The sequence below is a fragment of the Cucurbita moschata genome, unplaced genomic scaffold (genome assembly GCF_002738365.1).
Source record: "Cucurbita moschata cultivar Rifu unplaced genomic scaffold, Cmos_1.0 Cmo_Scf00024, whole genome shotgun sequence".
In the NCBI taxonomy this organism is placed as follows: domain Eukaryota; kingdom Viridiplantae; phylum Streptophyta; class Magnoliopsida; order Cucurbitales; family Cucurbitaceae; genus Cucurbita; species Cucurbita moschata.
The window spans coordinates 2,067,100-2,087,901 of NW_019268540.1; the positions used below are offsets into that span (position 1 = coordinate 2,067,100).

General features: G+C 38.2%; 3 protein-coding genes across 9 annotated transcripts; 1 reads left to right on the forward strand and 2 right to left on the reverse strand.

Moving 5' to 3' along the window:
- The first annotated feature begins 968 nt into the window (after positions 1–968).
- Positions 969–1,843, forward strand: LOC111460995 (transcription repressor OFP11-like). Its single transcript, XM_023104410.1, has one exon. The coding sequence runs from the start codon at positions 1,038–1,040 to the stop codon at positions 1,752–1,754; it is 717 nt and encodes a 238-aa protein (XP_022960178.1). The 5' UTR covers positions 969–1,037; the 3' UTR covers positions 1,755–1,843.
- A 2,537-nt stretch (positions 1,844–4,380) lies between these two features.
- Positions 4,381–14,169, reverse strand: LOC111460957 (increased DNA methylation 1-like). Of its 2 annotated transcripts, none has more exons than XM_023104341.1 (8): positions 11,642–14,169; positions 11,121–11,262; positions 10,816–10,898; positions 10,184–10,425; positions 8,852–8,938; positions 6,749–6,848; positions 5,959–6,172; positions 4,381–5,874 (listed from the first exon to the last, which is right to left on the reverse strand). In XM_023104341.1, the coding sequence occupies exons 1-8, from the start codon at positions 13,754–13,756 to the stop codon at positions 5,060–5,062; spliced, it is 3,798 nt and encodes a 1,265-aa protein (XP_022960109.1). In that variant the 5' UTR covers positions 13,757–14,169; the 3' UTR covers positions 4,381–5,059. The 2 variants fall into 2 exon arrangements, with proteins under 2 accessions (XP_022960109.1, XP_022960110.1); XM_023104342.1 differs by having other exon boundaries at positions 4,596–5,874; positions 11,121–11,259.
- Positions 14,170–14,916: 747 nt separating this feature from the next.
- Positions 14,917–20,553, reverse strand: LOC111461078 (pentatricopeptide repeat-containing protein At2g03880, mitochondrial-like). Of its 6 annotated transcripts, none has more exons than XM_023104540.1 (6): positions 20,402–20,553; positions 19,959–20,099; positions 16,697–19,785; positions 15,765–16,090; positions 15,548–15,673; positions 14,917–15,459 (listed from the first exon to the last, which is right to left on the reverse strand). In XM_023104540.1, exon 3 carries the CDS (start codon positions 19,771–19,773, stop codon positions 16,825–16,827), a length of 2,949 nt encoding a protein of 982 aa, XP_022960308.1. In that variant the 5' UTR covers positions 19,774–19,785; positions 19,959–20,099; positions 20,402–20,553; the 3' UTR covers positions 14,917–15,459; positions 15,548–15,673; positions 15,765–16,090; positions 16,697–16,824. The 6 variants fall into 6 exon arrangements, with proteins under 6 accessions (XP_022960308.1, XP_022960306.1, XP_022960307.1 ...); XM_023104538.1 differs by having other exon boundaries at positions 15,553–15,673; positions 16,697–19,818; XM_023104539.1 differs by having other exon boundaries at positions 14,917–15,475; positions 15,553–15,673; positions 16,697–19,818.
- Positions 20,554–20,802: the final 249 nt, after the last annotated feature.

A 20,802-nucleotide genomic window follows, 5' to 3' on the forward strand; every position in this document is an offset into this window, starting at 1 on the left:
CAATAAGGGTCGGTAGCACGACCATATGTAAACGAGCAAGGACATGGTTGATACAATCTATGCAAGTATGATTCTTGTTGGATGATGAAAGTCCCACATCGGCTAATTTAGTGAATGATCATGAGTTTATAATAAAAAACTATTATCTCCATTGGAGAAGCCCAGAACGAAGTCATGAGAGTTTATGCGTGGACAATATCATACCAGAGTGGAGAATCGTGTTCGTTTATTATATATAATAAAAAGAGCAAGAATTAATGATTTAAAATAATAAAAAAAAATTAGGTTGGAGAGAGCGAAAAAGGAAAAACAAGGCTCCAACCATCAGTCTCTGCATGTGCGCCTTGCTTCCATTCTAGAGATTGGAGAGAACTAGGTTATCCTTTGCTTTATCCCACTCGCACATTGGCGCGTGCTCAAACAACCCCTCGTAGTGAGCGTGCCTCTTGAGTGCGTGTGAGCCAATGGTACTTCGTTTGTACCATCATGAGTTCGGTCGTTGACCGTCTCATCGGATCTGTGTCTACATCTGTTTTTTTTTTAAATTAATTAATTAATTAATCACTGTTCGTTCTTATGATTGAGCCTATTAGACGAACACGACTCTCCACAATGGTATGATATTGTCTACTTTGAGCATAACCTCTCCAGGCTTTGCTTTAGGCTTCCCCAAAAAGCCTCGTACCCAAAGATATTCATTCCCTACATTAGCGAACGTGAACGTGGGACTTCTATCATCCAACAGAACCAACAAAAGAAAGTACACATTGTTCCCCGTTTTTCTTAATCATCCTATTATTAAAATCGTTTTGGTTTGTATATGATTTCAGTTCATTTATGTATCTCTTTACTCGAGTGGTCCGAATAAAATTTGATTTAATTTTGAATTTTTAAGTGGCAACCACGTGCATATAGTAATTGTTCGGGTTATTAAAAAAATTAAATAATTTTTAAATAAATAAAACAATATCCCTTTTCTCACAATAATATAAAGAGATGAGGTTTGGGCGTTGGCCATTTTAAAATCACTCAACAAAATGCCGACCAAGCTTGGAAGAAACTATTTGAACCTCTGTTTTACAAAGATCAAGAACCCACTCGCCACTCACTCTTCTCCGATCACCCACGCGCCGGATCCCCACCGTCCCACCCGCCCGTTACCCTCCTCCTCCGCTGCTGCCGCCGCCACTTTTATCACAAATTACAACTCCCTCTACGAGATCGCCACCCTCGATTCCAATCCGTTTTTCGTCGCCACCAACGACGGTGGCGATTCCGACACCCATGTCGCCGTTGACTTCATCACTGCATTCACCTCCCACCGCTTCTTCTTCTCCTCCCCTGGCCGATCCAATTCAATTATAGAATCCTCCACCACCGCCGCCGCCACCACCGCTACCAAATCCACAAACTCATCATCTTCCGACGACTTGCTCTTGAACAACAGCTTAACGATACCCACTTACTCGCCGGACCCGTACATAGACTTCCGGCGGTCAATGGAGGAGATGGTGGAGGCGCGTGAGGAAATGGAGGTGGTGAAATCGAGTTGGGAATTCTTGCATGAGCTTCTTTTATGTTACCTCGCACTCAATCCTAAGACCACCCACAAACATATTCTTAAAGCTTTTGCCGACCTGGCCAAGGTGACAAAACCGCCATTGCCGCCGCCAGCAGCGGCGGAGGAAGACGGCAGCAGAGGCCGGGAAGCTGAGTCAGCTGAGATTTCCGACCAACAAAATGATGGAGATTGATGAATTATTTATTTATAAATTAGTCCCTCAAGACTTTGGTTTTTGTAACCTTAATTATTAGATCAAATCCTTATCTTTGGTTCTATTCATCTTTTTTTATTTACTTTTATTGTTCTTCACCTATTGGTATTACCTAAATTGTACAAATCTATTGGTAATTTAACATCTTACTTAATAATTACCATATGTTTGGTGGAAATGTTGATGGATTATGACGTCGGGAGATCGACAAAACGCGGTGGTTTATTCGAGTTATTAGATATACGAATCCTCTAAAAAGAGGATAGTACAAAATGTCATTTTACTCTGTCACGTACCAAGAATTTCTATTTTTCTTGTATTAGTACCTTCTTGTCGGATCTACCAATATATGTGTACCCATCAAGACCTGTCACGTCTTCATGATAGTTAAGAGAGAGTTCCTCGGGTTGAGAAAGAACCAACTTGAAAAAAAATTGACGTTTAAAATTTTTTATACTTACATTTGAAAATGCATAGAAAGAAGAGAGTTCAAGAGATCTATAAGGGGTAGATAAACGATTTTGGTCAAGTGTATCAATGCTGCTTTTTGAAAGTACATGAACGTGGTACTAACAATTTCATTCATATACTGACAATAAGAGTATTAGTTTTAAGGGTACTAATGAAACCTTAGGCTGATCTTCCCAAGAGATCACATGGATGAGAAGGTTTGGCAGCTCAATGTCAACTCTTCACCACCTAGGGCTATAGTATGTTCCAAGGATTGGGTTGTTCACTCATTAAAGCGGTATGTAAACTGGATATAAAACATCGTGAGGCAATTTGGCCAATATCCGATGTGGGTGTTAGAGCATTGAGAGAACCTTTCCCAGTACAAGAGAATTGTGAAGGACGCACCTCTGGTGTACCAGTTATCGTGCCCACGATAAACACTAGCTAACCAAGTGTGGAGCAAATAACTGTTGAAAGCATCTAAGTAAAAGTGTTGAACCAAAATATGTACTCGTTATTAACGAAAAAGGAGTAAGAGGACAATGATGAAACCAATTTGCAAATGAAATGAGCAACCAGAAAAGCACCATAAATTTCTGTGAAATATGATGTGAAGCAACGCAGGAAAGGAAGCACTCACTCTGTCAAGTCACATATTAAGGAAGAAATAATGGCTTTTTTTCTCACTTTTGTCCTCCTTTCCCACTCCCAAACAAAACCCAACTCCTATTTGTTCAGCACAAAGAAAAAAAAAACCCTAAGAACCCTAATTTTAATGGATCCACTCCCAAATGTCTTCTTCCTCAGTCCTCACCACCATGAAAAAGACAGTAAACAATGATATGTTACAGTGGTTTAAAGTACAGTTCACAGGAACAAGAATGATATATTAATGTTTTTTGAGGAAGGCTGTCCAATGCTGTGGAGACAAATGATGGCTGTTCTTAATAGCTTTGCATTGGGCCAAATGGGAATCTTTGAATTCTGTAAGTTTTAATAATTTCTTAATGCTTCCAACTAGGAGGAATCTTCATTATTTTGTCTTCCATTTTGTATTTGTTCTAAGTTTCTCAGTGGGTGGATAGTTCAGCTCATGAGTAGTTCTTGTCAATCTTCTTCCACACCGGTTCTCATCAGGTGGGTTCCTTTGATTTTTTATTTCATTTCAAATCGATCCTAAATCGAGATTTAAACCTATAATTCATAAGCATTTGGTTAAGAGTCAAAACAAATTCACAGTTCTATTATAGCTAGTTATCATAAAGGGCTCGTAGTTTTGAGAATCGATCTAAGATTTGTGAGATTCCACATTGGTTGGAGAGGAAAATGAAGCATTATTTACAACGGTGTGGAAACCTCTCCTTAACAGACGCGTTTTAAAAACCTTGAGAGGAAACCCGAAAGGAAAAGCCCAAAGAAGACAATATTTGCTAGTGGTAGGCTTGGACCGTTACAAATGGTATTAGAGCTAGACATTGGACGATGTGCCAGTAAGGAAATTGAGCCTCGAAGGGAGGTAGACACGAGGCGGTGTGCCAATAAAGACGCTGGGTCCCGAAGGGGGTGGATTAGGGGTCCCACATTGATTAGAGAAGGGAACGAGTGCCAGTGAGAACCTCGAAGGGGAGGTAGATTGTGAGATCTCACATCAGTTGGGGAGGAGAAAAGAAACATTTTTTTATAAGAGTGTAGAAACCTCTCCTTAGCATACGCGTTTTAAAGACTTTGAGGGGAAACCCAAAAGGGAAAGCATAAAGAGGACAATATTTGCTAGCCATGGACTTGGGCTGTTACAAATATGTTACTGAAACGATACTCATCTAAGTTTATATACTGATTGTTTAGATGTTGTCGTTCTATCCTTTCGAGTCTTATGATGTCTAAGGATGACTACCTCTCAAGCTTACTGAACCGAATATGGGGATGTTCTAGAGAAGTAAACACCAAGAACTTGATTAAACAGCTAGCTACTAACATGAAGGACTGGTTTGGCAACAACTACCTAGAGCTGGAGCCATATTCAGGTAAAATAAGAGAACCGAGTTTATAATTCTTAAAAGTAAGCTTTTCCATAGCTACCTGATAAAGTTCTCTGTTCCCAGGTCTTATCTGCCTCAACAAAGCATAGTGATAATACACTGCAAAGAAAAGCTGTACAAAGGCAGTAACATTTCAATAGTAAGCCAATTAAAGTTTTCATTTACAGTAAACAAAGGAGGCCTTAAAATGCACAGCCCTTTCGGAAGAAGAGAACTTACAGTGCTCTCCAGAACTGTATGCCAGAAACAAAAACGGGATGTAAAAACCCTTTTACCCCGGTTAGATGAGCATGATAAGATCAAACTTCGCCCAAACACTTGCTCAAAATGCACTACAAAAACTTGTTCTTGTTGAGGGGGGATTGGGGGGCGGGATATCATCATCCATCCCAAAAAATATGGCACAATTGGTTAGTAATACCAACAAAATGACTTCTGTTCTCCTATAACGGTAGCCACTGAGGATTCGTGGTTGCTAGACCAAGCATATGAGTAGCCAGGTTTGATAGAATAATATCCGAGGGTTACCGCAAGAAAACCACCTTCATCCGAGCAATGGCGCAAAGAAAAGCCAAAGCAGAAGCAAAGTTTTAGAAGGGTGATCTATTATACAGTGTGGCATGTGCTATTCTGTGAACCAGACTCCTACAGATTTGGTAAACTGTTCATCTGAATTCTTTAACGAACTAATCTGCTTCAGAGATGGTGATTAATACTATAATCCAGCCGTTACTTCTTTCTGCTCAGCATCGTCCTCCCGGGCACTTGCTGAAATCCTAGTGATGTAGGTCATCAGCCTACAACGACGTCCTCCGTTGGATGACAATTAGAAGAAACTCTAGCAGAGGAAGAATGTGGATTAAGACTACCACGTTCAGAGGGAGAACTAGTTTTATCATCCATCTGCAATGTGGCATGGCAACCATTTGCAATTTCTGAATCAAAGAGAACCTTTTGTCCATCTTGAACCGAAGCAATCTCTTGTCCATCGTGAACCGAAGCAATCCCTTGTCCATCGTGAACCGAAGCAATCTCTTGCGGGTTACTCGAGCTGATTATGTCTGTCTGATTTACATGCACGTCATGAGTACACTTGAGTTTGTCATTGGGAGTACCAACTTCTGCAGTCTCCTGGCATTCAAAATTTGCAGCAACTTTGGGGCATTCCAGGCTAGACTTTTGATCAATTGCTGAGTTTCCATCCAATTGTCCATTTAGTTCAGACGTCCGTTCTTCAAGGTCTGAAATGGTAGAACCAAGAGAGGTAGTTTGATATTGGCCAGCCACTTTAGCTTCCTCATATGTAAGGCACGTAGAGTACAATGAGTTCTCAAAATTTTGGTTTCTTTCCTCCAAATTATTATCAATAACCTCCGCATTATGAGCTTCGAGATTGTTAGTAGGATTATCTAGATCATCATTCAAGAACTTATCATTTGGTTCGACAGTGGATTCAACAACTGCAGGATCACCAGAAGTCCCAAATCCATCATTTGCAGTGCGCTCGATGCACGAATTTGAACAAGGCCCTTGAGAATGACTCTCTTCAGGAGATGTTGCAACGACCGCCAACTCTTGTTGTTCTGCATGTTGAGGGGACTCAGAATCTACAAGAAGGAAAAAATAAGTCATATGTAGCCCCACCAAGAATAAGATGTGTGCACAATGAGCATTAATCCCAAATAGCTAACCATCTGCAACAGGTGTACATTCCATCGGAAGCTGATCCTTCAATAATGCTTTCTGCAACATTTCTACACCGGGAAAGACCAACAGACTCATTCTCCTCATCCTTTGCTTGCTAGCTTCTTCAAGGGGCTTGAAACCAAAGACAGAAGTCCATGTCCCTTGTAGTTCAGATATTGCGGGAATGATCAACTTCTCAACATTTAGAGAAGCCAAGGCCTGACAGAGAAAGGGATAACAGAAGAAAAACAGACCGTAATCAGTAAATCAAATAGCACAACGATGTAAATTTTAAATAAACTTAATACAAGTCAGCCAGGACCCAAAAAAGTCGGATATCTATTAACACACATATTTGCATGTTGACTTTAGCACAATACTAAGTTGGTTCCTTCTCTCTAAAATTACCAAATGTCGTCAAGCCTCCGCACAAGGAAACATTTACATTCGACTGCGACAGATTAAATGAGTAGAATATAAGTTACTGTGGGCAACGGGTGTAGTGAACTTGAGAATTCTTGATCAAGATGGCAAGTCAATATACAAGATCCTTCACCTATATGACCCAACTCCATATATTTAAATGCTTTCAATATTCACCAAGTTCTATCCTAACACAGCTTGGAATTCGGAAAACTGGCTACTGATTTTGACTCATGGGCACTTAGCTAAATCTAAGTGCTACGTACTGCTATGCCACTCTGCCTACTCCCCACCCTAGTAAACAATACACTGGTAATTTATTGTGTATACACGATAACATGACGATACAATACGACATAGATTATGACCTACCGATTCAATCACGCTAAGAAAACGACGGCACATTCCTTGGCGCCTATGCATATAACGAGTTCCAATGAATGGCATCTCCGCTAATTCATTTCCATGGATCCTATTTTCATCATTCAGGAGAGAATTTCAATGTTAGTGTTTAATAAATTCATACGAGTAAATTTAATAAAAATGACAAAAAAAAAAAAAAAAAAGAGAGAGAATTATCCCCTTCCATAACTAAAAACATGTATTGTAAATGAGGAGTTCATATTATTCCATACAACTTTTGACAGGTGTCAGCCTTTTTGATAGGATCCAAAATAAAACTCCACAGCCACCGAATAGTTAACAAGACTAGCAAACCTGAAACTAAGGGCTAATTTATTAAGCTATGCAACTTAGGAACAGCAAGGAGTAAAAGAAAGGTTAAACTATTAACAAAATTAAGTAGGCTTTATTAATGCCAAGCTTTCAAAATGGGTCTGAAAATATATATATATATATATATATATATATATATGCACTCAATCATGTATCACATACAAAATAATAAAAGTCGTTGCATGATTAATAAAGAGATTGCAATATTCTATAGAACAGTGGGAGCTACGTATACACAACATCCAAGGCATTGGACAAAGCCTAGCCTTTGTGTAGAAAAATACCCAAATCCAAATAAAATAGGTTGGGTAAAACAAAGGAGGGTGAGTGATTTTGCATTCTTCCTTTATCCATTTGAAGGGATTACTAATAACAGGTGGTTTGCAGCGTACATGAAATATGGTTGGAGAGGCCCTGGCAATTAGTTCTATAAACTTTGCATAAGGGCACGGCCAAAGAATTTCATAATCAATAGGTTAGGAAAGAAAATCATCTACTAGAATAAATCCAAAGGAGCTTCAATAAACTTCCCCTTCATTTTTGGTTCTCTCTCATAAGAACTTGTGAGGCTTACTCAGCTGGTTGGAGATCCCATTTGACCTTAATAATTATGCTTCAAGCAAAAATATGTCCTATGAACAGAATGCTGCAACTGTGTTTTGGACAATTCCTGGTGGTTTACTTCAATGACATCTTCATATGATAAATAAAGGCCGGACTCACATAGTGGAAATCCAAGAGAAATACCAAAAAAAAAAAAACAAAAAAAACAAAGAAGCTTATCTAAGTCAAGAAATTCATATTTTCAGCAAACAAACTTAACTCCATATGCCTTTATGTAGGGAGAGCTGGCATTCAAGTGGAATATAAAGTATCGGTATCAGAGACTAGACAACCCCAAAAACCACAAAAGATTTCAGAACTTCCAGGCCGGTTACACTGAACCAAGGTTCCATAAATAAAATATATAAAAAAAGAAAATAGTACCATTGTCAAAATGTTAACAGATTCCCTTAGGGAAAGACAATTCAATGTGAGAAACAACAGCAGGAGAGTTTGATCATTTTAAAGAAGATTCGAGTTAGGCACCTATTTTAAATTTGTACTGCAAACATCCAGAATCACGTCAAGTGGCCAATGGTGTGTTTTGTGCAAGAATGTCTTGAAGAACTTGGAGCACCTGCTTTGGAGATGTAGCTTTGTTTTCTCAATTTGGGATGCATTTTTGGGGCCTTTTCATGCGTCCTTAGTCTGTAATTGTTCTTGTTATGCAATGGCTAAGGAGGTGCTACTTTAGCCCCGTTCAAAGGAGGGGAGTTTCGTAGAGATCAGGTTTTTTAGTCATGTTATGGAACATTTGGCTCGAGATGAATAAGAGGACATTTAGGAGGAGAAGAGACTATGGGGGAGGTTTGGTCAGCTATATTAGTACCTCCCTTTGAATCTCACTAATTATCCTTTGTTTCTTGTTTTTAACCGCTGGAGCTTTTTTCTCTAGTTGTTATCCTTTGTTTGGCATTTCACCGTGTTCATTTTTGTTGAATATAAAAAATTAATAAGAAGGTCTTGATAGTCCACAGATACTACTACAAAGGTAAGTTGCTTCAAATCAAAATGTACACTCAAATAGTATAAGTTAAATACTCAGAAAACACAATAAGATATTTTACAAGCTATCCAAACTCATTCTCCAAGTAAGATAAATTCAATAGAGTTTGCCATGAAAAACAAGACGCATACCTTAAAGATGCAGCACAGATAATCTCATCATCCTTTTCAAGAATTGCAGTGTAAAAGCCACTAAAGTTCAGGCGAGTAAAATTTGACCTGGAAAAGTAATTTAGCACTTTTAAGTACACGTGCGTTGCTTTGATTGATTAAGTAAATGGTACGGAAGACACAGAAATTGAAGGACATTGAAGTTATTCAGAAGCTAAAGTGCGTGTCCAAGACAGCTACAGGTGTTATTGGCCTTAAGGTTAGTTGACATGCCATTCTTAATGATTTTGACGCCAGTTATTTTGCCACATTTCACCATATTTATATCCGGACATGTCATAGAGAATAAGAAAAAATGGCAACTTATCTGATGAAGGATAGATGTCTTAAGCTAACAAAATTAAGATGCAATGAGGTTACCTGATTTTCCAATGGTAGTGGAACAAATGAATGTGTACCATCATAAAACAGGAGAAGAAGAAACTAAGACAACAATGAGCTAGTAAGCTAAAAAGATGGAAAAGATAATAATAGAATTATTACTTCCATCTTCTTTTTCAAAACTAAAGCTGCCATTTCCATTTGAACATCAACGTGAAGAAATGCCAATGCACAACCTTGGTTCCCATTTTAAACATCAGCTTAGAATTTAGACGTGCTGCAAATAAAAGCATCATTGACCAACATGCAGCTTGCCCAGAAGTATCCAACTGGTTTACACTAACTCAAAAAAAAGAGCAAAGCCACATTCCCATCAGGATAGTCCCCTTCTACTCCTGCAATTCACTATTTTTGAGGACTAGAGCACTCCCGACCAACTCATGGATGATGTCAAGTACTTTACGGCTTTGTGGGCTCTCAAATCAGAAGTACTTTGTATCTGTCCCTTTTCTTACTTCTAATCAACTGGCGAGCACTTGCATAAGCTCCCCTACTTGTATTTATCTTCACATCAATGCATTACCCAGTTTCTTATAATATACCTATCATTTTAAGCACCTAACAACTACTAAATTTTGAAAAGCTAAAATGTAATATTAAGTTACCACTCAACTAGAATTGTACATTCACTGGTCATGGGACCAGCAACTCCTCTGAGAATAAACTTGTAAAGAAAGAGTGAAAACAAGTTCATGGACAGTCATCATTCTAATAAATTGGTATTTGCTACATAAATTGCATAGACAGAAACCAAGTAATGGATGAAAATGTGTATATTTTAATATCTTATAACCTCATGAACTAGCTGCTGAGGGAAATATTCAACAGAGGTAGTTAAAAAAGTAGTGCAAGTTTGTATGCAGACAAAAGAAAAAACAAGTAATTAGTAATTCAAATTCAAAAGATACTTACCCACAATTATAGAGAATGTTATGAATCAAATTGATGCCACTTCTTTGGTCAATGATAGGTAAAAAGCACTCATCCATAACAAACAAAGCAACTGCAAGCTTGGAATTACATTGAACCTTCTGAGCTACTTCACTGCAGAGACTAACATCTGAGCCAACATCACTTCTACGAATAAGAGTCCATGAGAATCCGTCTTCCATATCCTGCTTAACCCCAAGAAGCTTTTGTAGCCCTTCATGTAACTGAACAACATCATATAGTTCAACTGAGTATGTGAAATTACCATCAGGTTTAATGTTCGGGGAAACTAAAAGGTTCTTTTTCTTTTTCTTTTTTTTAATTTGAAAGGAAAGAGTTCAGAAAAAAATAAAATAAAATAAAATCATTCATGGAGAAAAGAAATAAGCCATTTTACATGACCAGGAACCTTAGCTTTGTTCCAATTTGAGGAAAATACAGCCATTTCAAAGTATCATTAACTTAAAGCTGAAGAACTGCGGCATACTTTACTCAAATTAAGAATACCAGAGGTTTTTCAGCATCATGATGTCAGGGATAAACAACCGAACTATGAACTCATTAAAAAAGTTAAATATTTCCAAGTCTGATTATTATAACAACTGAAATATTACCATTTGACATTCCTTCCCACAAAACAATGGGTTATTCACATCATCGGCAGAAGCATTATTCGTCTGAACACATACGGGATGATCTGCAAAAAATGATTACTTATTAACCATTCAGTTTACCGTCATCAGGATACAAATTAAACAAATTCAATGAACCGTTAAAATAATGATTATCTGATGTTATGTTACTGTGTCAAGTATAGCATTGGTGTAAGAAAACGGTAATATAACAATAATAGCATTGCAAAATTATAAAAGTGAGGTAGCCACAGTTCTACAGGCAAAAGATGTGTTAGATTCATTACATTTTTCCTCACAGAGATGGCATTTACATAACACAGCTGCATCTGCTTCATGATCATCATCCCTTGGATGTAAACCAGTTGAGACTTGTCCACATGATTTGCATGAACAATACAAACAGTGCCAGTGACCAGAAGGAAACTTCTGAAATAAACAAAACATTAGAAACTCCAAAAAAAATTCAAATGCCAATTAATAATGACAACAATATTCATGTCCCAGAAAGATCTGGAGACTTTCACTAAATAATCCCTCATAATTTGATGCAAAGTGCCAGACTGAAAATTCATCCAGACCTCCAGATATATTGATTTATGCAGAAAGGATTAAACTTAGTTCATTGACAGGAGTACCTTAACATCCTAAATGCTGACAAATTAATTAATAGTTAAATAGTACGACCAAAAAAATGTTTCAACTTAAGGAGAGTTAGGTAACCAAGAGGAAGGGCATGACCTCAAAAGGATCACTTGATTGCATTTGGATGTAACTCACACACACCAATATTATGGTGAACACTTACCTTAATATCCAAGCAACTTTGATGAAACGTAGATGGACAACTATCACAACAAATCAAGTCTCCCCCATCTCCACAAATTCCACAAGTATCATCATTTGGATCTTCGATATCAACGTCTACAAAATTATACCCTTTACATTGTGGTTCATTTTGTTTATTCCATGATTCCAACAGGCATTGGAGGAGGGAAGAACCAGTCTGTACACATATATTCTCAAGCGGCTGACCAAGTTTGCTTCCTGAATGCATTTCAAATTTTGAAACTGTAATAACTTCATCACAGCAGTTACAATGAATTCCATCTCTTGTAAGTCTACCCTCAAGCTTTACCTGTGTCTTTCTTTTGTTCATGTACCGCACCTTCTCATCAACTGACAAAACCCCCAAATCTATCATCCAAGCAAGTAGTGTCCGCTTCCCATTATAAAGTAAATACCCATCATTGCATGAATTGGCGCTTTCCTCTGTATTTCTGACCAACAAAGCACATCGCTTTCTATTTTTTGTCCGGAATGAACTAGGGAACTCCTTTTCTAGGTTATGATCTAAACTATTGAGCTCATGATGCGAAGTATCTTTTTTCCTTTTCCTCTTCATTGACTTTGAAACTGGACTCCTTGTCCTTTCCTTTTCAATGAACCCTCTCATTTTGAGTTTTCCACTTCTCTTTTGCTTCTTCAATTCTCTGTTCCTACTTGCTCTAGTAACCCTTGTTAGTGTCATGATTTCTTCCTCTGGTATTGGAGTAAATATAAAACCAGTCTTATAAACTTTAGAATCACCGTCACCTACTTCATAATGCTTTTTAAGCACATTATATGCCAAGGTTATTGACCAGTGAGTTCGTCCCTCTGGACTTACATAAACTGCATCGTTGTACTCTCGATTAAATCTAGGCCTATACTCAATTGTCCAACCAGCAGTTTTTAATATTTCAGTAATCCTCTCTCTCAATAAATTTTTTACTGTAGATTTACTGCAGTCATCTACTTTGATCTTGAAATTTTCTCCTTTCTTCACTTCATTTGCTGCCTCTGGCTCCAATTCCTGAGATAAATATTTTTCAGTTTGCACGTAATTCCGCATCCTATTTCTCAACTTCATGCTTAATTTTCTTGCCAACCTGACCTTTCTTCCCTCATGCTCAACCTTCAGGGCTTCATAGCTTTGTTGCACCTTGGGTGGTCTTCCACGCCTTGATTTCAAGGTATTCAATCCACCGGATAATGGATTATAACTTTCCTTTTCAGTCGTGGGTGGTCTTCCACGCCTAGGTTTCAAGGCATTCGATCCACCAGACAATGGATTATCATTTTCCTTTTCACTCTTGGGTGGTCTTCCACGCCTAGGTTTCAAGGTATTCAATCCACTAGACAAAAGATTATCATTTTCCTTTTCAGTCTTGGGTGGTCTTCCACGCTTCTTTTTCGACTTATTCTCCGACCCACAGACAAATTGATGGTTATTTTCACTCTCCAACTTGGGTGGTCTTCCAGGCTTTCGTTTCAACTTCTTCCTAGGGCTAACAACAACTTCCTCCGCTTCCTTTTCCACCTTTGGTGGTCTTCCACGCTTTCTTTGTACCTTCTGATCCCCAGAGAACAATTCATTATCACTTTCCTCCAACTTCACTAATTTCTTGCCATATCTACTGCTCCTACAATTCTGCACTGCCATAGGACTGTTATTCTCTTCACTATCAGCTACACTACTGCACTCTATCGTTACTGCAAAACTTGACCGCAAAACTCGATCACTACCCCTTAGTTTATCAGCCATAAGTTTTCTTCTCACGTTCTCCTCTACCTTTGTACTTTCATCATCCACCTTCCTCCTTTTACTACTATTTTCCACTTCAGCACTTTCCCCACTACCCTTGTAAACATCCACCATTACTTCCTCAACCCTCGCCTGACATCCCTTCTCGAATTCCATCTCCAACGACTCTCTCTCAGAATCACAGCTGATAGAAACCGAAGGCAGATTTTCCTCACCATTTACATGAAGATTCCTCAACGCTGCTTCATTGCCCTCCTCATCCAAAACTCGATCAAAATCATAATCGTCCTCTTTCGCCTTCCCCAACAGCTTCTCAGCACTCAACTCCTCCTCCATACCCCAAGAACACCCAAAATTCCAAAATGCTCAAACACAACCCCCTGAACCTAACCAAATTCCCGCCACACAACAACGAACAACAACACAACCTCCACACTCCCACTCACCGCAGCCAAAACCACAGAAAGAAAAAAATGATTCAACCACAAATTAAAATATCACATTAGAAACAAAAGGAACAAAGAAATTGCTGAGAAAAACAAAAACCAGATTAAATCCCGGCCATGGCAACAGCGAAGAACATCCTTCCAATGCAGCAAATTCCAAGAAATTGCAGAATCGTAGGAGTTGAAGAACGATGTTGACTGGCGTGTGATTCGGTGACAAAACTCTGCATATTTGGGAATGAAAAATTGATTTTGTTATTTTGGGTTTAAAAAGGTGAAACAAAGAAGACGGGTTTAGTCTACAGAAAGAGGGTTAGAGTCGTTGGGTGGCTTTTCATTAAAATCAGCATAGAAGGGTAGGTTCGCAAGTAATTAATGGAGCTAAAGAGGGGTATAATCGTCATTTCGCTTTACAATTTCTAATTTTCCCTCCATAAAGTATTTCCAAATTAAAAATATATATATACGTATACCTCCCAACGAATTGGGGCAAGATAATCAATTAGGGCTTTTTGGGGGGCCGATTTGCAAAATCCCATTTTAAATTTAAATTTAATGATTATTTTCATTTTAAAATTTAAAGAAAAAAATATTTTTTTTTTTTAAAGAACACAAATAAGTTCGGGAGTCATTTCATTTTATTTAGAAATTACTTTTTAAATTTAAATTTAATGATTATTTTCATTTTAAAATTTAAAGAAAAATATATATACTTTTTTTTAAAAAGAATAAAAATAAGTTTGGGAATCATTTCATTTTATTTGGTAATGATTCTGTTGGGTTGAAAATTAATTTGTTAATAGTTACATAAACTTTTTTTTTTAATTTTAAAATTAATTTTAAGTAAATATCCAAAATTATAATTTTCATATCCTCTTCAATTTTTTATTTCAATTTAAAATGTCAATTAATAAAAAATTTACATTTAAGAAGCGTTTGATATAATTTTTCATTTTAAAGCAAAATTATTGATTATAGCTTCAATTTTATGTAATCATCAAGCTATGCATGCTATAACAAACCTAATAAAAGAATCGACATAACTCACAATTTCGTAACGGAAAGGATTGAACATCAATATTTTCAACTCGTTAATCAACTTACAAAACTGTTGTTGTCTTAAGATTGTGATTTCGATACAAACTTCCCAACTTCACCTCCATCATCTGTGTGCATATGCAATTGCTACCTATTTTGAGCCCACGTCAGTTGAAGAAGGGAACAAAAGATTCTTTACAAGGGTGTGAAAGTCTCTCTCTAGTAAACGTATTTTACAATCGTGAGGCTGATGGCAGTACGTAATGGGCTAAAGCAAACAATATCTTCTAGCGGTGGGCTTGGGCGGTTACATGAGGGGCATGTGGCTTCAATATGTGATATCGAAGACTCTTTCTCAAGTAGATATGAGATATCTGGTATGCAATGGGGGATCAACTCTAAGAGTAAGCGATATTGTTTTATATCGTCCTTTCCACCCTTCCGAGTTGCATATTTGGGTCACGATCAGATCAACCAACGACTCGTAAATCATCCCATCCTACGATTATAATCTATTGTGCCAATACGAACATAGCCATACAAGAACATCTTGGACTGCAAAACACACAAACTACATCCAAATCAATTTCTCAGCCTCAAAGCATAAAGGACGTTCATAACATTTATAAAACAAGAACCATACCTTACTGATTCTGGATTCATATCTATTCATGGTGAGTGAGATGGGAGTGTTCTATCCAAGTCATGGAAATGCTGATTTTAGAAGGTATCAGGGACAGAGCACAGGCTCAACACCAAAAATGAGGCTCTAAGTAATGGTTAGAACAGCAAAGAATTAGGAAAATGATATATATAAGCAGCAAGAACAATATGTATTGAGGCATGATCCAAGAACATACCAGCTCAAAGTAGATTTTAACAATGAAACGACCCAGTCTGGTTCTACAGGGAATGGCCATGGTATGCATAGGATCCTAGCAAGAAGCCTCTAAGCTTCGTGATAGACTGTGCTCGGATTTGCCAACACATGCTTGCGAACCCATCAGTATACATGTCTACCTCATTGAATCAAGAATCTCGAATCTAACATGGAAACTAATATTAACGTTATGAGCAAAAGCCTATGTTGCAGAGGTTGAGGAAAGGGGATGATGGCAGTTTGCAACAGCACGTCCAAACGGCCTGCAACATCTACAATCCTCCCGATGATGCTAGCAAGTTGCAGCTGCAAAAGAGTAGGATTCAGTGAATTCGGAATCTACGAGAGTAAAGAGAGGATAAGATTACAACCATGGGCAAAGAGGAAGGGACCGATAAAAGAAGAGGCGAGCAAACATTGTACATGTGAGATTCCACATTGGTTGGAGAGGGGAACGGAACATTCTTTATAAGGGTGTGGAAAACTCTTCCTAACATACGCGTTTTAAAACCTTGAGGGGAAGTCCGGAAGGAAAAGCCCAAAGAGGACAATATTTGCTAGTGGTGGGCTTGGGCCGTTACAAATGGTATCATAGCCAGACACCGGGTGATGTGCCAGCGAGGAGGTTGAGCCTAGAAGAGGGGGTGGAGACACGAGGCGATGTGCCAACAAGGACGCTGAGCATCGAAGAAGAGTGAATTAGAGGGACCCACATCGATTGGAGAGGGGAACGAGTGCTAGCGAGAACGTTTGGCTTTGGAGGGGAGTGGATTTTGAGATCCCACATTGATTAGAGAGGGGAACAAAACATTCTTTATAAGGGTGTGGAAATCTCTCCCTAGCAGACGCGTTCTATGGATGAGAATTTAAATGCAAATAGTACGAGAAAAATGAATTCATACAAGAACATACCTGGATAGGCAAAACCCTTAAAAGAAACCAAGTTTCTTTTAGTCCAGAAGCTGTGATATCCGGAGCAAGCTTCCTTGGTATCAAATACAATAAACCGACTCCATAATAGATACCACGGCGAAGCCACATCACCAAAAATCATTACATGAGCAAGCACCACTTTTAAAATGGTGGAACCTATGAACATCACGAATAACTATTTCCCGATCAGTGATACTCGATAAAAGCTTCATGACATCATGGCAATCTCCACAAATGCGTAGATTTTTTAAGATACGAATTTTTTTCGTTGCGCTGGTATTTATAAGAGCAAAAGCAAGGGCCAATCTTTCACTGTGATATCGAAGGTATTCCCTTTTTTCAGTTTCTTCGACATTATGAAGCACGTATTCAGTTTTGGGCACATATCCTACGGCAGTAAGTTCTTTATCAAGCTCCTCTAGCTTTAGATGTATTTCCTGAATTTGTGGATGTGAACAATCATGAGACACGAACGTGTGAGCTTGACCGTTAGCCTCGACCCAGCTACACCCTGGCTCCTTTTTAACTCCTTTACTAGACATCAAAGTTCGAATTCTTTTGACATCGTCCCACTTTCCTTTGGTCGCAAAAATATTCGAGAGTAATATGTAATTAGTCTCCTTCTCCGGTTGAAGGTCAATGAGTTTGTTTCCAGCTTTCTCACCCAAAGCCAAATTGCCATGCATTTTACAAGCTCCAAGGACAGTCTCCCATATCAGTGCATGTTGTGATAGTTGCATTTTTTTAATGAAATCTTCGAGCTCATCGAATTTTCCCACACGGCCTAGAATATCAACCATACAAGCACAGTGGTTCACGGTCGGAGAAATACCAAAATCTCTATACATAGAGTGAAAATGTTTTTTGCCCTCTTCGACTAAGCCTTGGTGACTGCATGCAGAAAGAATGCCTATGAAGGTGACCTCGTCGGGCGATATGCCTTCGTCTAACATCATCTGAAACGCCTCGAGAGCTTTATTTCCTTGCCCGTTTTGTGAATATCCACATATAATGGTGTTCCATGCAACTGTATCTCGACAAATCAAAGCTTCGAATAACGTCTCAGCCTCTTCCATGCAACCACATTTTGCGTACATGTCGACAAGGGCACTACCAACAAACATATCACTTAAGTGTCCACGCTTAAAAACCATGGAATGTAGTTGTTGTCCACCTTCTAGAGAAGCGAGAGACGAACAACCACTCAAGCAGCCAGCAAGCGTGAACTCATTCGGCTTCACACCTTCCTGTTGCATCTGCCTGAAATAACTAAGAGCCTTTTCCCCCTGGTTCGTCTGTGCATGACTCGTAATGATAACTGTCCAAGTAAAAAGATCTCTAGAACTTAACCTGTTGAAAGCTACATCAGCATCTTCCATGCACATACACTTGGCGTACATGTCAATCAGAGCTGTTTGAACAAAATCGTTATCATCCAGATCATTTTTAATTATGTGGGTATGTACTTGCCTCCCAAAGTGCACATCTAAAAGACAAGAACACGATCTTAAAATACCAATAAAAGTATACATGTTTGGTATAAAACCGTCCTCTAACAGGTGACCAAAGATAGTAAGTGAACGATCGTACATTCCAGAGTCATGAAATCCAGATAAATATGTATTCCACGAAACCAAATCTCGTTCGATCATCGATTCAAACAACCTTGCACCCTCATTCACACATCCACTTTTCATGTACATTGTGACTAATGCATTGTTGATTGAAATATCAGTTTCAAATCCATATTTCCAAACACAAGCATGAATGCTTCGGCCATATTGATAGTCTTCCATATTTGTAGCGGCACTTACGAGGCTGCAAATAGTATAATGGTTTGGTCTAGTACTAATCGATCTCATTAAGTGGAATAACTTAATTGATTCGTCGCTTTGTCCTTGCTGATCAAGGCATGTAATCATGGCACTCCAAACAACTATATCAGGCTTTTTAATCTTTTTGAAAACTTCTAATGCATCAATTGCCATCCCACACTTCGAGTACGTATCGACCAAACCACAACCTAAGAATTCATCGCCTTCATACCCATATTTGATAATCATGGAATGGATTACCTGCCCCTGTCGTAAATTTTTGGAGTTTGCACAACCCTTTAGTACCGTAGTTAACGTGAACTTGCTAGACTTCACATCTGATTCCATCATACAACAAAATAACTTCAAGACTCCAATCCCATCGCCCGCTTGAGCGTAACCATTGAGTAGCACATTCCATGTCACTTCATTTTGCTCAGGCATACCAAAGAACGTTCTAGACGCAAGTTCCATCTCTCCACATTTAGAATAAAGGTCAACAAGTGCAGATCCAACAAACAAATCTAGTAATAATCCAAGTTTAAAAGCTTGAGCATGCATCTGTTTACCAAGATCTAAGGCCAAACACAAAGAACATGCTTTTAATCCAGTAGCTAGAGTGAATTCATTGGGCATGATTCCTTCATTTTGCATCTCCTGAAATAAATAAATACTATCATTAACAAATCCTTCCGCTACAAGGCCTTGAATTAACGCCGTCCAAGAAACAACATCACGATCAGGCATTTTAGCTAGCACTAATCGAGCATATGCAGAGTACCTACACTTCGCATATACATTCACCAATGAAACCCACAAATGGGAATCTGGATTAATCACATCCTTGACGATAAGCCCATGGATCGCTTTTGCAGCACCTAAAGATCGATTCGATGCACATTCATGCAACACCCATGAATAATATTTCAACTTCTCCTTGCTACTCAAGCATACTCGATTTTCCATAACATCTTCAGTCTTTTGGTGTTCCAAGCTATATCTATGTGGGACATTCTGTACTCTATTCTTAAATTTATGACCAAATTGATCTTTTGACATTGAAATTCCAATAGAGTCAGAAGGGTACCTGGGCTTTGGTGGTATTTTGAAACTACTCCATCGAATCGGAAAAAATGAAGACCTAGTAGTAATTTGAAACTTGTTTGGGCATTGAGAGGAACTTTGTAACCAACTACATATCAATAGATTTTGGAACCCAAGAGGAGTAGCATGAATTCTCATCGCAATGAAGTTCTGTTCCATCAATTCAGACCAAAAGAATTATTCCTACAGTAAAACTCTATTCAGTAATACATCAAATTAAAGAAGAACAAAAACATTTGGAACTAATTTCATTTTAGGGTTCTATCATAAAGAACACATTTCACCTTGTATAAACAGACTTCAAGGAAGAATTAGAAGATTACCTTCTCTGTTATAACTCCAGAAACCAAATAAGGGGAAGTGACATCTAAACCAGAGTTGTTCCAGAACAGAGAAACCAGATGCAGCCACTTCCTCCTCGATACCTCCACGAGAGTTCAACAACTCTTTGGGAGATTTTTTCTCTACAATGAAGAAATCGGTAAGTTGTAAAAGTGATAATCAATGAAGATTTAACCAAATAAATAGCAGGGATGACAGATTGAAGCTAGAAATTGCGAGAATCAGTAGAACACAATCAAAGAAATTAATATTTTAAAACATTAAGCTTACCAGGCGATGAAAGCTTGAGAAGTGAAGGTGGAGAGGTGGTGTTAACTATTAATTTGAAAGTTTAATAATAAAAATAAAAATTTAAGGTAATTAAAGAACATATTCTTTTTATTGAAGATTATGGTTGTAATCACTGAGCTTAAGAAATTCTCACCCAGACGAAACAACGAATAGAAGCGAGAGAGATGAACGGAGCAGTCGCCGGCGTATGAGAGAGAGGAGGAGGTAGCTCGTAAGGACGGCGGCGGTCCGCGGGAAGAAAACTGGAGGCGGGCGGCGGAAGAAGTTTAATTCGTGGGCGCGAGAGGCTATGAACTCCAGTATTTTGGAAACCTCAAACGTGTTTGCCAAGTATTAAAGTGGGCCTGTTAAACAGCCCATTAATGGAATTTGGGCCCAAATAGCCCAACCCACCTATTTGTTTTGGTGAACACAAAATTTTATTATTTAAAATTTTTAAAATAATATCTAATATAATTTTAACTTTATAGGACAACAAAAAAAATGTAAAAAAAAAAAAAAAAAAAAAAAAAAAAAAAAAAAAAAAAAAAAAAA